This window comes from Caretta caretta, chromosome 11 (assembly GCF_965140235.1).
Source record: "Caretta caretta isolate rCarCar2 chromosome 11, rCarCar1.hap1, whole genome shotgun sequence".
In the NCBI taxonomy this organism is placed as follows: domain Eukaryota; kingdom Metazoa; phylum Chordata; order Testudines; family Cheloniidae; genus Caretta; species Caretta caretta.
The window spans coordinates 12,769,830-12,784,795 of record NC_134216.1 but is presented as its reverse complement, the minus strand read 5'-3'; the positions used below and the strand labels follow the sequence as shown (position 1 = coordinate 12,784,795).

At 43.5% G+C, this 14,966-nt stretch overlaps 1 protein-coding gene across 5 annotated transcripts in view; it reads left to right on the top strand.

The window, feature by feature from the left end:
- Positions 1-10,710, top strand: part of MUC13 (mucin 13, cell surface associated) — a 35,438-nt gene extending 24,728 nt beyond the window's left edge. For all 5 annotated transcript variants that reach the window (XM_048870206.2, XM_075117746.1, XM_048870202.2 and 2 more), the window contains 6 exons: positions 398-523; positions 1,772-1,886; positions 2,807-2,844; positions 5,884-5,971; positions 7,651-7,864; positions 9,393-10,710. In XM_048870206.2, coding sequence (XP_048726163.2) covers positions 398-523; positions 1,772-1,886; positions 2,807-2,844; positions 5,884-5,971; positions 7,651-7,864; positions 9,393-9,443 — 632 coding nt within the window. In that variant the 3' untranslated portion in view covers positions 9,444-10,710. The remainder of the gene's footprint in view (positions 1-397; positions 524-1,771; positions 1,887-2,806; positions 2,845-5,883; positions 5,972-7,650; positions 7,865-9,392) is intronic.
- The last annotated feature ends 4,256 nt before the right edge of the window (positions 10,711-14,966 follow it).

The following is a 14,966-nucleotide window of genomic DNA, read 5'->3' as shown; positions in this document are numbered from 1 at the left end:
AAAGCGCAACTCCCTGTATGGGAGGGCAGGGGGTGGATTGCATGTTTTTTAAAGGGGCTAAGGGAAGAAACCTTCACGAGAACTTCTTTCTGGATGGCATTGGGGAAGGTTAGGCCGCTGGGAGGCAAATCAGGCCAGTTGTAGGCAGGGAGAGATGAGAGATCAGCACCTGTGATGGGAATGGTTCAGTTGCTGGGAAGGTCATCAATACTGTAAAGGTTAATTCAAGGTGACGGGGGGTATTTGTACCCTAAATATAGCTTAAAATTGAATTCAGAAATACTAACTATACAGTACATAGGCTATTAAGCAGGCACACTACTTCGTATTAAAGGCTGCTGCTAATTATAGATTTTATTTTATGATAAGTCTTTGAAATATTTCATTTTGTTTTTAGAACTTTCACAATGTAACATTTATGGCTGTGATGAGGCAACTACTAATTGTGTGGACACTGATGGACTAACGTGTGAGTGCAAATCAGGATTGTCTAAGAAGAACAAAGAAGAAAAAACCTGTTCAGGTGAGAGCTTTATGACCATTATAAGCTCTTATAATAGGTTGGGCTTTCCTCTCCCCGCCTTCATTTCCCCTTGGTTGCACTCTGTGTCAGCACCATTTGAGAAAAAGGGATTTTCTCAGGTGCTGAGCATCTGCAGCTCTGAAAATTGGGCACTGAAGCCCTGATGAAACAGTGATCTTAAGCAGGTGCTTCACTTTAATCATGAGTCATTCCATTCCACTTTAGCAATGCTCTTAAGCATGTGACTAATTTAAACCATCTGGGTATTGTGATTGAAATCACAGTATTGGTACCACATAGCCAGCTGAGCATTGGGTAGATAACCTATTCTCCTTGCAAATGGTTCAGGAGTCAATCCACCAGGGCTGCTGGGCTTGAAAAAATCTGGAGTCTGACTGTGCATACCAGCGGTTTACAAATAGCAGGTCTTTGTTATTTAACAGGACCTATTGAATAAATTATTGTCTCTTACTAGCATGCCTGTAGGACTCGGTGTTATTATTTTCCCTGACGGTTTGCAGATTTTCTTGGGGCCTATGAGGTTGGCCCATTGCCTCACCATGACCCAGAGCTAGCCAGCAGTCCAGCTACCCCTAATCCCCTTTCTAGGATTCAGCTGCCCTGCTGCCCACTGGGTTTTAGGGGTGGTATTGTAACTGTGCTGCACAAGACAGAGTTGCCAGCCCTAAGCATTCAACAATCATGAGGGGTTTTCAGAAGATAACAAATTTGGGGTTCTTATTTGCCTTTTGGTTTTGGAGCCTTTACCAGACATTCAGTTCATGTTTTCAAGCCTTTCTCCGTAACCACGAGTGCTAGAAACATGCTTTATTAAGTGAGACTCTCACCTAATTAATTGATTCCAAGAGCTGAGCCTTTAAGAAAAACAGCAAATCTTGGAAAAAATCATGATAAAATCACAAGAGTTGGCAAGGCCACAGACTGGTGGGAACCAAGCAATGGTACTTTTTCTTCTGCTATTGTGCCTGTATTTAAGTTTCTTTTCTGTGTGTGTATTTCTATTAAAAGATCATTCGATACCCCTTAAAGACATAACATAGCACAGAGGCAAATCAGAATTCTGTGAGTTTATAAGGGGACAGGAAATAAACAGGTGTATTTTGCCACCTTCTTTGTTAACTGAAAATGTAAATATTTGCATATTGAAGTATTAAGCCTCTATATCAGAATATCCATTTTCAGACTGTCTTTAAAACAACTCTCGGTTTTTTTCCATTGAAAATGTAGATTGTGATAACACATGTTCTGAAGAAGATCACATGCATTGTGTTACGGGTAAAAACAGCGCCCCAGTTTGCCAATGTCTTCCTAATTTCAAAAACAAAGATGGAAACTGCGTGAAGTGAGTACTCAGCTACTTCCTTTGTTCTATCAAGATAAGGCAACGTGGTATTTAAAACAGGATGGAGTTGACAATATTGCTTTTAGAATCACAGCCCTAAACTGCACAAATTAAATGACATTAAGTAACCAACAAAGACTGAGCTATACTGCTTCAAATTCATGGCAGAACTTCCATTGAGGTCCAGGGGAAGCACATGTGCTGACCAGTATAAGTCCTATGGTATTTTGCTTGGGTTTCCCTCTAGAGATTCTTCCTCCAGGACAGGGTTGAAACTCATTACTGGAGTAGTGTGGGGAAGCTATGCTACTACCCAGGCTGTACCTCTGGATAAACAGAGAACTTCTTCATTCTCTGTCAATCCAGCTGTTCCTATGACTGTTACATTCACCAGCAAAATTAATTCTGACACTAGCATAAGTTTTATTTCAAAATGGTAGCATTGGTATGAAAAGTGAGTCGCTGTCGGCACTCAGGTGCCCAAGAAAGACTATGACACACAAAGGCCAAGTTTTTCAGAAGTGGCTAGTGACTGTGAGTGCCTCCATTTTTGGGCACCCATCTTGAAACACCTATGGGGGCTTGATTTTCATAGACGGGTGCTCGGCACGTTCTGAAAATTAGCCCCTTTTAAGGTGTATCAAGTTGGGCACTTCAAAAATGGAGACATCCAAAACTACATCAGTAGTCATGTCTGAAAATCTTGGACAAAGAAATTTTAGTTTAGAAAGGAAATTGGTGTTCCTCAACTGTTTCTTCTCACCCAAATCAACACAGATACTACGTAGATTTTGAGATAAGATCACAAATATGAAACCCATCAATAAGAGAAGATGGTGGTGGGTGGGACTGTTCCATTGTTTCATGACCATCTACTGAACAGCATGAACTCAATTTCCATTTCTTTTACTATTGTTTAGGTGTGATGTGGGCTACTCTGGAGTAAACTGTAGCAACAGTGAGTACAAGAGTTTCTGATGTTTACTTATAGGAAAGATTTCCAGCAACGTTTTACTTGCAGAGCAGACCCTGCAATAGTAGAGTGAGCATTAGTAGCATATGGAGATGCAAACACACCATGTTAACAACAACACAAAGTTAGGGAAGGATGAGTTAAAAAGCGTGAGTCCTGTAGCCATGTGGCAGGAAGCATTATAGACACTAAGGCCAGAAGAAACCATTAGATTATCCAGTTTGATCTCCTTCTGGCCATAGAACACAGGCTATCAAATTGCATCCAATTATGCCTGCATTGAGCCCAATAACTTGTGTTTGGCTAGAGCACGTCTTTCAGAAAACCATCCAGTCTTGATCTGAAGGCATCAAGAGATGGAGAATCCATCACTTTCCTTGGTAGTTAATTTATTCCAGTGATTAATCATGCTTCATGCCTTTTTTCTAGTTTGAATTTGTCTAGCTTTAACTTCATCCACTGGTTCTCATCATACCTTTCTCTGCTACATTAAAGTGCCATTTAGTACCCCATATTTTCTCCTCAGGAAGGTATTTATACACTATGATTAAGTCACCTCTTGATCTTCTTTTTGATAGCTGAACAGATTGAGCTCCTTCATTCTTGTGAGTTTTATCTGCAAACTCTCCAATTTTTCAACATCTTATAGGATAGGAAAATATTGTTGAGAGAAATGTCCCCCTCATCCCTCTCAGAGGTTGTGCTGACAGTATCATCCTGTGTAGAGAGAAGTTTGCTGAAGAACTTGACACTTATGACTGTTTAATCACTGTGACTGGCTGGGGTCTAATTCAGTGCAGGGTGCATTTGCATGTGAATGTTTCAACTCCTCTTACCATCACTATATTCTTAAATTGGTATATGTTTAACCTGTGTGTGTATTCAACTCTAAGACCTCAAAACCTTTGCATGTTTTGCCTGAAAGTTTTTAGGGAAATGGCTAATAATAGTTTTAACACAGCACAGAGTAAAGCTGGCCAGGCATAAGCATAAGTTATAAGAGGAAGAAATTTTTGACCCTGTTAAATGCTCTGCATGTATTTTGTTAAGAAGGCTTTTGGGTTCTTACTTCTAATGCCTTTTCTAAAACAATTTAAGAAAACCAATTGCTTAAAATATGCACAAATGCAACAGCAAGGTTATGAATTTAAAGACAATCTTGGGAAATTCTAACAATAAAATTCAGAGGGCAACATCAACTCACCCGCACACCATATGCTGTCTCTCAAATATATACATTTAACAGACTAACTCATGATCCAAAATAGTACAGCATTACTAGTACTAAAGGTTGTGTGGGCAAAGTGATAGTCTCAATTATACCTCTTCCCCTCCACCCCACTATCTTCAGAGTAAACCTTTAGAGACACTTTGTACCCTCATTGCCTACAGTGTAGCTGCACAGAGCTAAGTGACTGGATTTTAGTAGGCAACTGCATTAATAATGTGCAAGAGGAAATGGAATCCAGTTCACGCTCTCTGAGGGCAAATCTCCACTACCGCTTAAGTCGATCTCACTTACGTCGCTCAAGGGAGTGAAAAAACCACCTTCCTGAGTGATGCAAGTTACAGCGACCTAAGCGCTGTTCACACCGATGCTATGACGGCAGGAGACGCTCTCCCACTGACATAGCTTCTGCTGCTCACGGAGATGGAGTAATTATGCCAACAGGAGAGCACTCTCCCATCAGCATAGAGTGTCTTCACTAGATGCACTACAGGGGCACCACTGCGCTGATGTAGCACTTCTAGTGTAGATCTGCCCTCAATTGTGTTGACTCTGCAGGAGTAAAGAGCAATGAAAAGTTATTTTACTCACCAAAGTTAGCAAATAAGATTCTGATTACTCTATCTTAAAGCAGACACTGAAGCGGCAGCATTATGGAGTTGTGCAAATGTAGTTTGCTTAATTCCATGTGGATTTTTTTTTAAACTCCTCCACACTGTAGATGGAAAAAACATAGCTGCAGCACCCTGGCATTGGGCAGCTGGTTTTCATTATTCCACAGTGCTTCAGGCAATTACACAACTAAAAGCATCAGAAAAAACGTCATCCTAAGCAAGTGTAAAAGAGAACTTCCCTTCTGAAATTTCCTCCCCAAATTGATCAACTCAATGATTCTTGACTCAGGAGTTCATAGTGTTGTCACAAACTTTAATCTACACAACAGCCCTATGAGGTCAGTATGAGGCCCATTTTATAGAAAGACAGTTGAGGCAGAGTGTGTTTAAATGATTTGCCCTGGTCATATAAGAAGTCTGTAGCAGAACTGGGAATTAAACCCAGCCCTTCTGGCTCTTTAGTTCGAGCTGTAGTAGCTTATACTTTTAGCTCTGGAGGTTCCTAGTTCAATCCCCAGTGTGTGTTGGCCAAGATAAGATGGCAGATGTTATGTCAGTGGAGGTGATCCAGGATTCAAACTGCTATGGGCCTCAGATGCTTTGGATGAGCTTCCTTTGAGCTGAAAAAGTATGTAACTCACTGGTGAGTGGGTGTTATGGGGTCCCCCTCTGCAGATTCACAGCGGATATGAAGTGTTACAGTTCTCTCTGAGCTTTAGCTCAAACTATAGCAGCTTATGCCTTTAGCTCTGGAGCAGACGGGTTCAATCCATGATGGTGGCCATCTCATAAGCACTGCCCCAAGAGTAATAGCATGAAAGACAGATACGTTTTCATAGAATCATAGAATATCAGGGTTGGAAGGGACCCCTGAAGGTCATCTAGTCCAACCCCCTGCTCGAAGCAGGACCAATTCCCAGTTAAATCATCCCAGCCAGGGCTTTGTCAAGCCTGACCTTAAAAACCTCTAAGGAAGGAGATTCTACCACCTCCCTAGGTAACGCATTCCAGTGTTTCACCACCCTCCTAGTGAAAAAGTTTTTCCTAATATCCAATCTAAACCTCCCCCACTTTTTGATGGTACAGAATCTATTTTACTTCAAAATATATTCTTACTGTAGAAAAGGAGAGGTTCCCTTGTATATCATGTTTGCTATGAATTTTTAATCTCTCTCTTTTCAGATTCCTTGTTGATCCTTATCATTGTGGCTGTCCTATGTGGGGCTCTGATCCTGGGCTTAGCTGCAGGACTCATTTTCACTTCAATGAGGTACAAATAGTTGCTTGCTAGGCACTTAAACACAAGGGAGATTGCTAAACTCTACAGAGTGGCCTAGTTTCAAAAAGAGGGGCCAGATTTTTAAAGCTGCCAATGCAATTGTCTCTCTATTTGGGACACATCATTACCACCATTTTGCATGAAGGTAAGGTATTTTTCCCTTTGAATGTGTTCCTCTAACAATTTGTGTGCTGTCATGAGAAATGTGTGCTCACATTGTTGAGAATCTGGCCCTGGGTGTCTGTTTCCAAAATACGCAAATATGGCTGAAATGTACCCCCTCCCCCTGCTTAAAGCCTCTAAATTCATATCTCTGCCACAACACACAACCCGAAAGGAGGTCAGACTCCACCCCTTGAGCCCAGGGACAGACTGTGGAGCTCAAGTTCAGCACCTCTGTGGTCCTCCTTAGCCAAGTGGGTTGCCCCCTGTCCAGGTTTTCCCGGGATCATCCCTTTTTTTGAGGTAGCTGTTGTGGGAAATCTGTAAATCTTCTTGGGACAGTAAAAGTCCTGGGTTTTCTCAGAAAGTTTCTCAGGGATGCGGGCTGCATCTGCACTGAGCCCCAATGGGCAGCCAGGGCTGCCAGGTGGGAAGCCTATGAGGGTGAGCTCCAGGAGGTGGGACAGGACTGGCTGCAGGGGCAACTCGTGGTTGAGGGACAGAGAGTGGCAATAACAAGAAGGCTGGGGTGCTGCAGGGCCAACCTACCCATAAGCAAGCCACCAGGTAGGCAACAGGGACCAACCCAGGGTGTCCAGCAACAGGGGCTGGGGTCATGGGCTCAGAGCAGCAGAAGATGGGGGCATAGCCTAGGTGCTTGAGGCCGTAGGAAGAAGAGGGGCTGGGGTGGGCCTGGCTTGGGGGCTTCAGGTTCCTCACCCTGGCATGGGTGGCAGAGGGAGATGGTACCTGCTGCACTGTGCCCTGGCATGATAGTGGGCTAGTTGGGTCTCTGGCATGTAACTGATAGGCATGTTGCAGTGTTCTATACCTCAGAGGGGGCAACCCCATCAGCCACTACTCCAGCCTATGGGCTGGAATGACAACAGCTGTCTCTGCATCTTTTATCTGGGGTTCCCAGCCACTAGATCTGCCTAATCTTAAACCCAATGGCCCCTTTCTCAGCCCAGCTCCAATGCTCCCCTGTGCACTGGCCTATTCTGAATTGCCATGGAGCCTATGATCCTCCCAAGCAGGGGGTATGGAAGCCACTCAAGCATAGTCACTCTACCCTTGCCCACTCCTGGAGGAATACAATGTGGCATTTGCAGGGTGGAGGACCTTGATTGCATGTATGAAAGTAGCTTTTGTAATGGGTATAAATTAACATACCAGTTTCTTGTTTGCATACACAGTTACAAGTGCAATTAGTGTTGTGTCAGGGAGAATTCCCTCTTCCCATGACAAAACAGAAAGGGGTTTCTCTGATCTCTGCCCCTCCTGGCACCTTAAACCATATTTGTAATAAGAAGTTTTGGGGCTTGCTTTATAAACTGCGCTGTCTGGCCTTTGTGACAAGTGCAGGTGCACCAACATTTACTCTCATTGCATATTTCAAAAAGAGGGACAAGAGAGTGTGAAAAATAAGGAGGAGTGGGGGGTTAAATGGATCAAGATACATCTAAAAAGTTAAGCCTTGGAAAAGATGCTTTCCTTTTTCATTAAAGAGCAAATAAAAGGCAAAATCCAGAGAAGAGGCATTTGCTGAGAGAGGACTATTCAGATAACAGAGAAACACCTGGACTTGTTTCTGCCATCAACCCTGCTGCAAATGAGAAAATCTTTCCCACAATCCAGACTAGCAATGCTAGTCAAGTGAACCCTTATGAGATGGGACCACAAACAAGGAGACTTCCTGAGAGGGATTATGATGATGATGAGGTAGGTGATTCATACATGACTAAGAGAATGTATATTTTAACCCTAGTAATGTAGGGAAAGGGTGAGATCCTCACCTCCACTCCAGCCCCTTCATAGTGGGTAAAAGGGATAGAGTGGTGGGTCTGAAAGCCCTTGATCAAGCCCTGGAAACATACCCCTATCACAGGAGCTGAAGAAGACAGCTGTAGGCTGCCTTCTGAGGACCCCCTTAAAAGCCCTCATGCCTTTGTGCTGTGGGTAGAGCTGCAGGGGTGGGAAAGGGTGTCTTGGGGGAGGCCACAGCATGCAGTGCTGCTGCCCAGGGAGGCTGCTGAAACTTAGACAAACTCTCAGAACTGTCTAATTTATACTGGGGGCCACTCCAGCCCGCCAGAGCAGCCCAGGTTTTGGAGGGCACGAAGGGGGCTTAAAGGGCCGTAAGAGGCATAACCGAGAACCTCACCCATTGCTTTAACACTGCTTGTTGGGCTCCCCTGTGCATAGACGAGTTACGCTAGAGGGTGTTTTCTGACACACTGGGATGCACTGCCTGGATTTTGGCTCTTTATACTCAGCTGGAGAACTGCGGTGCACCGTGGCACTTGGTGCGGCAGTTTTAATCACATTGAGAACATAGCGATCAATAAAAGGCATGTGCTGTATCCTGCGTGCGCCCCATAAATAACACATCGGTAGTACAGGCAGATGCGTGATTTCAGAGATTTCAGAAGTGAGCTGTAGCTCATGAAACCTTATGCTCAAATAAATTTGTTAGTCTCTAAGGTGCCACAAGTCCTCCTTTTCTCTATGCTTTGTGTGTCATTTTCCTCCCTCCCCCCCCCCCCCAATAACTTATATCGAATGTTAATTTTCCCAGGTTTTAGATTTTTTCCATCAAATTCAATTTCATCTGGAGCCTTGCAATCCTTGAACATTTGCACGCACACACACACACACACACACACACACACACCCCTCTTTTAGGGGAAAAAGTGTTTTTTAAATGTTTGGCATCCCGATTTTGCAGCCCTGGCTTAGGGAAAACACCCACGTGAAGTGACTTGGAGTTTTGTCTGGATACAGAGTGCAGAATTGGACCTTGAATATCCAAAGCCTTTTGGAAAAGTATTTTAGGTCCACCTCAGTAAGGACCTGATGCAGCAAACTGTCCCAATTTAGTAAAGAACTTGTCCAAGGGCTTTAATTTTAAGCACATGCTTGTGCTGAACTGAGGCCTAATCCTTGAATCCGAGAAACATGGTAAATTTTACATTGTGTAATACACAAAAACTGCTGATAAAAAGGAACTAATTACTTCAGGTAACAATCACTTGATCTGATGTAGCCAAATAGTGATTTTGTCAGACTTTCCTGACTGATCAAGATTAACTTTTCACAGATGAAAACGTATCTTGAAAAATAATTGCCCCAAAACTCTCTGTTTTCCATCAAAGCTCAAGTTAGGCTGAGGAAGGGCTACTGCAGTAGAACACATGAACACTGACCTGTAGTTTCTGTCCCATCAACTTGTTCATATTGCTTTTTCAAGTTTGAAACGACATCAAAGGGTGATGGCTTCAGGCTTCAGCGCAGATACTGAATTTAAGCAGAACAAGAGACCAGCAGCTTGGAGAGATATGAGAGCCATGACAACAGACCACAGTCGATGGGTTCTGCAGCTTCATCACCTACCAGAGGATTTTCATTGGGTAGCAATTAGAATGCTTAAATTGACGACAAATTCTGCAGACGACTTTTTAAATGAAGACAGCAATCTGAAGGAGACATCTGTATAACTAATCTGCTTAAATAAGTGAAAATTAAAATGGGGACAAGATGTATTTAAGGACACTATGGGCTTGTCCATCACAGATTGTGTCTACACAAGATTTTTTCAGGAAGCCTCCCACCCTTGCAGCTTTAGCAGTGGCAGCCATAGTGGGAGAGCTAGCGTATACAGGGCACCAGCATTTTAACCCCGGTGTTGTCTAACTCTATTCAGAGAAGGTCCAGATGACAGGGTGATGACAGCCATCTGAGCTGGTCTGCACCAGCACTCTTGCCATTGCTACCACGGGCAAAGATGTGTTAACATCATGAAAAACTGCCACACAAAAAAAGTAGTGTAAGTCCAGGCTACAAAGAACAGTCTCCCAGATTTCATACTGCTTTGGGTTCCAAATAGATAGCGCTGTCTTGGGAACATTCAAACAGATGAGCTCCAATCTCAACTGGAGCCCCTAAGTGTTGCTATAAAACAAATAATAAAAGATCTGGTTTCAGATTCCAACTCTTGCTTGCCACAGCCCCTTCATGTTGGAGGGTCTTCAGTTCTGTGAGACCCAGATCGAGGCCTGAGCCTGGTGTCCAGAGCCAGGGCTTCGGTCTGAACCCATTTACACTTCCCTCCGCATACAATGGCAGGGCCACTACCTCCCAAGGATGCCTTTTACAAAAGCATTAGCTTCCCATCACATATGGTTTGTGATCACTTTCAGCTTCTCTGGACGTAAGCCTGGTATAAAGCATATTTCTACTAAGCTTCCTGAAAAGAATTGTTACTTGGATTTTTTTCCCCTTATTATTTTTATTATTCAATTTCGCTGTCTTTTTACATTCAGTAAATCTTTTTTAATATGATACCTAATCCATATTTTACTGTATAATTTATCATATAATGTCTCCATTGATTAGCACTAGCATTTCAAACTCTGTATATATATTTAAAAAGGTTAGGTGCCTATAAAATATAATTTAATTTAATTTAATTACCATGTTACAGTTTGTGATTTGTGTTCTTGGGACATACAAACTAACCTGTGTTCTATTAAACACAGCACTTGCTCAATAAACTGACTTTCATATAATGCTGTTCACAGAGATGTGGGGTTCCCTTGCACACATCAGACCTGTCCTCTGCACCCTACACTGGCTCCCACAGAATATCAAATCAAGTTCAAAATCTCAGTCCTTCTCTTCCAGGCACTCTATGGTCTGGGGTCAGGGTACCTAAAAGATTGACTAAAGCCGCAGGATGAAAACCATGATGGAGCTCTTTATAGTAAGGGTAAAGCTCGTCTGTGCAGGAGACAGAGCTTTCTCAGGAGCCAATGTGAGACTCTGAATGAGCTCCCACAAGAACTAAGGATCACCACAAACCCCACCCCTTCCACTTTAAGTGAAAGGCACATTTCTTTTACCTGCTCTCTCTAATATAAATACATAGCAGTGTGTGTTATTTAAAAAAAATCAAAACAAAACACTCCACTGCACACACTTCTTCCCCAGGGGAGAGGAGAAGAGAACAAAGACAGGACAGATGCTAGTCATGTTACTTAATGAGCAACTGAAGATGCTCAGATACTACACTGATGAATGCAGTATAATTAGTTGTAGGTGTCTGAATACAGCTTCTGAACACCCCCAAAGGCAGAGAGGGGTTGGATCCAGGAGTCTGGTTTGTGCCCACCTTGCATTCAGATGATCAAATTAAAAATATTGGTTAAATCTCAATGTAGTGATGCTGCTTAGGGGTTTTGTACCCAGTGCCATTGACTTTCAATGAGAGTTGGGTGCCTAACTCCCAAAGGCCTCTGAAAATTCCAGCCTGGATTCTTAATGGTTCTGTGATATGCCAGCCTTGGGTATATGATCATCTATCTTTCTTCTGGCTGGCCCCTATGCCCATAACAGTCTGCTACTTTCTCCCAGGTAAGGAAGTTCTCCATTAGCTCAGAATGTAGAGGCTTTTGGTTTGGGGACTACAGGTCTGCTCCTGCTGATACCTATGACACTTGTGTGCAGCTATGCACTTCGTCAATACTTTAAATGTTCTAACGCAACCAATATGTGACTGGAAGGATACCAGCCAGTTGTGAAGAATAGAGGATGTGCCAAGTGGTTCTGATATTTTTCATGGGCCCTCTCTGATAAGCTTCAATATTTGAATGATTATTCTTTAGTCTTACTTCATGTCCTCTGATAAAGTCACACCAGACAACTGGCCATCTGGGGTTGACCCCACACTGGCAATGACAGAGTTAAAGGCAGTCAGAGATCCCAATTAGTCCATTTTGTGACACCTGGAGGGGAGACAGGTAATTAAGGATTAGATCCAACTGGGGATAGCCAGACTGGGTGGTTTCTATCAAGGAAGGACAGTGGGGCCAAAAGAAGTACACAAGAGAAGAGAGCTACAACAGTGAGCTTTTACCCTGGGACTGGTCCTGAAAGGAGAGGCTAACAGGGGTTCCAGGTGACTGCCAGTGGGGAGCCATCCTGAGAAGAAAACTCAGCAACAAACTGGGAGAAGCTGCACAGAGAGAAGAGGCTCCAAGGAGAGAGGAGTGGAGAGCACAGCTCCACGAGAGACACCTGCAAACAGGCAAAGGTAGGAAATAGCCAAGGGAACTAGCAAAGGATCATAAGAAACAGACCCTAGCTGCTTATCACCCAGAGGAGAGGGTGGGCCTGGGTTCCCTTGCACCCCCCCTACAGGAGAGGCAGTGTAAGCTGCAAGAGGAAAGGGGCAAGGACTACTGAGCCTACACTGGGGCTGAAGACCTGGTTCATGGTCACTAAGGCTTTAGGTTTTTGTTTGGACTTCTTGTTTCCCTAGGAGGGGTGAGGCTCTCAGCTGTCTGGATGAGTCATAAGAAGGAACAGACCACAGCAGGCATGTCTACACAGCAACCAGATACCTGTGGCTGGCCTGTGCCAGCCGACTTAGGCTTGTGGGCTTCAGGCAGAGGGGTGGTTTGGTAGAGATCTGAGGCTGTTTCACTGCTGTATCCAGCTGGAGCCCAGGCTCTAGCACCCTGCAAGGTGGGAGGGTCCCAGAGCTCAAGCTCTAGCCTGAGCCCAGAAGCATTCACATCAGTGAAACAGCCCCATAGCCTGAGCCCCATGAGCCTGAGTCAGCTGGCATAGGCCAGCTGTGGGTTTTTCTTTGCTGTGTAGGCATACCCAGAATGGCCCAAGTAGCTGCAGGCAGGGCATGACAAAGATGGATGGGCTCCAACACCAGCCAGGGATTGAACCTTCAATACTTTTCTACTCACAATGCTGGTCATGTATAAACCATGAAACACAAGCAACAGTGAGGCGTGGTTTGGTAGAGACTTGTGGACAGGTTCCAATTAAAAACAATGTACCTTAACCAGAATCTGAACACTTCTCATTTTTTGTTGCTGCTTCAGCTTCTGTTCTTCAATAGGACCATATGTAGATGGTCCAGAATATCTTGACCATACTGTTCTGACCCAGCTGAATCCAAGATGTACTAGAAACCTTGCCAAGGCAGACTGATCTTGCAAGCTTTCGAGCCTGATGCCTAGACCAAATTGGTTCAGAGAAGCTTAGGATACAATGGTCCTATACTGAACTGCTGAACTTTTTGAAGTTCAGACATCACAATAGGTTTTTAGACCTTTCCATGGGTATTCCATATTCTAGTTAGTATTATGGCTGTATAGAAGTGCTGGACTATACCTACGTATAACGGTAATAAATACTTATAACAGAAATACTTCTTAGGAGATAAATAATACTCCAAACTATTCTGGTTAATAACTTTAGGACTCATGGGGATTATATCTGAAGATATATCAGTCTGCATCTTCAAAACCTACAAATGAATTTATTGATTTATGCAGTCAATATCTATGGATGCCTTAATTCTCTCTGCCAAAGTCTCAGTGAATAGATGTATTATTTTAATTAAGTTTAGTCTTTTCAGTGTGTGTGATTTTTTTTTTCATTTTTTTTTTAAATTATGTCTTCTGGTAAGTAAAGCAAAAGACTGTCCATTGAGGTTTCTAATCTAAGAGAGATCTCCAGTTCTACCTCCTAATGTCAATGAATTTTTTAAAAATACATACAGCTGTTGGCTGTTAAAAACGTTTATGTAAATAATTATTAAAATCCTTTTTTTCTTGCAAAGCAAATCATAGGAATTTGAACTGTATTCGAAGGCTGAATCATGAGTTACTCTTTAATTAAATCTGCTGTATTATGCTCAGTAAGTTATTTGCGGGTCAATGACAAGACAGACTGCAAAAGCTGTCAGATGTTCATGTCATTTGAACACTGCGGAATTTTAATTGCATTCAAAGTTAACTTTCATAGCAGCAGCAACAGCATCCTCTGCTTGTGCTACAAGGGTCTGTCAGAGTTTCTTTTAAAACCCCTGATCTTTAGGATTTCAGACTCAGCCATAAACATCTGATCTAGGCTGCAACTCTGTAGTTATAAAAGGCAAAGTGGGAGGGATTTGTTTTCAGTTTGGCTATTTTAAAGTATTTTTCTACTCTGAAATGTGTCTGGGAAAACAGCATTGTGGGGTTTTGTGATTATTGGCTTTTAGTTCAAAAGGTTATTCTAGCTGCCCAGCCTGCCAAATCAGCCTGGGATCTGAGAATGAAACTGGATCCAGTCCTCTTCTATTATTGCAAGTAACTGAGATTCTGCAGGCAAAAGTATAGACCCCTGCTAGTGATACATGTGGAATCCCACTGCAGCAAGACTGTGCCTTCAGTGGGGTATTACTTCCAGGGTCAAGACGGACACATGACCGGAAGCAAAGGATGTCATGTGACCCCTCTAAGAACTTCTCCCACCACCCTCTACCAATCAGGATGGGTTTCACACACACCCCCCCCCCCCCCGTAGGACTGCCGCGAGAGGAGATTTGACCAATCAGGGGTGTTCCGGGGTGGGGTGATCTGTCCAAAAGTGGGTCATGTGACCCATCTAAGAATTCTTCCCACCATCCTCTACCAATCAGGATGGGTTTCAGTCACAGAGAACATCCCTGAGAGTGGATTTGACCAATCGGGGGGAGTTCTGGGGCAGGGTGACCTGCCCAGAAGAGGGTTGTATTACCCCTCTAAGAACTCCCCCTACCACCCTCTTCCAATGAGAGTGCAGCATCACCCTCAGAAGCAGGAGGGGCTGAGGCAGCTGGGCTTTGTTTAAGAAATGTGCAAGTTCCATGTCTGTTTCTATCACCTCCCACTCATGCTCCCAGAGGGTCCTCGCTACTTAACCAAGTCTTTTCAGATAGTTGGTCTTATAGAATCATAGAATATTAGGGTTGGAAAAGACCTCAGCAGGTCATCTAGTC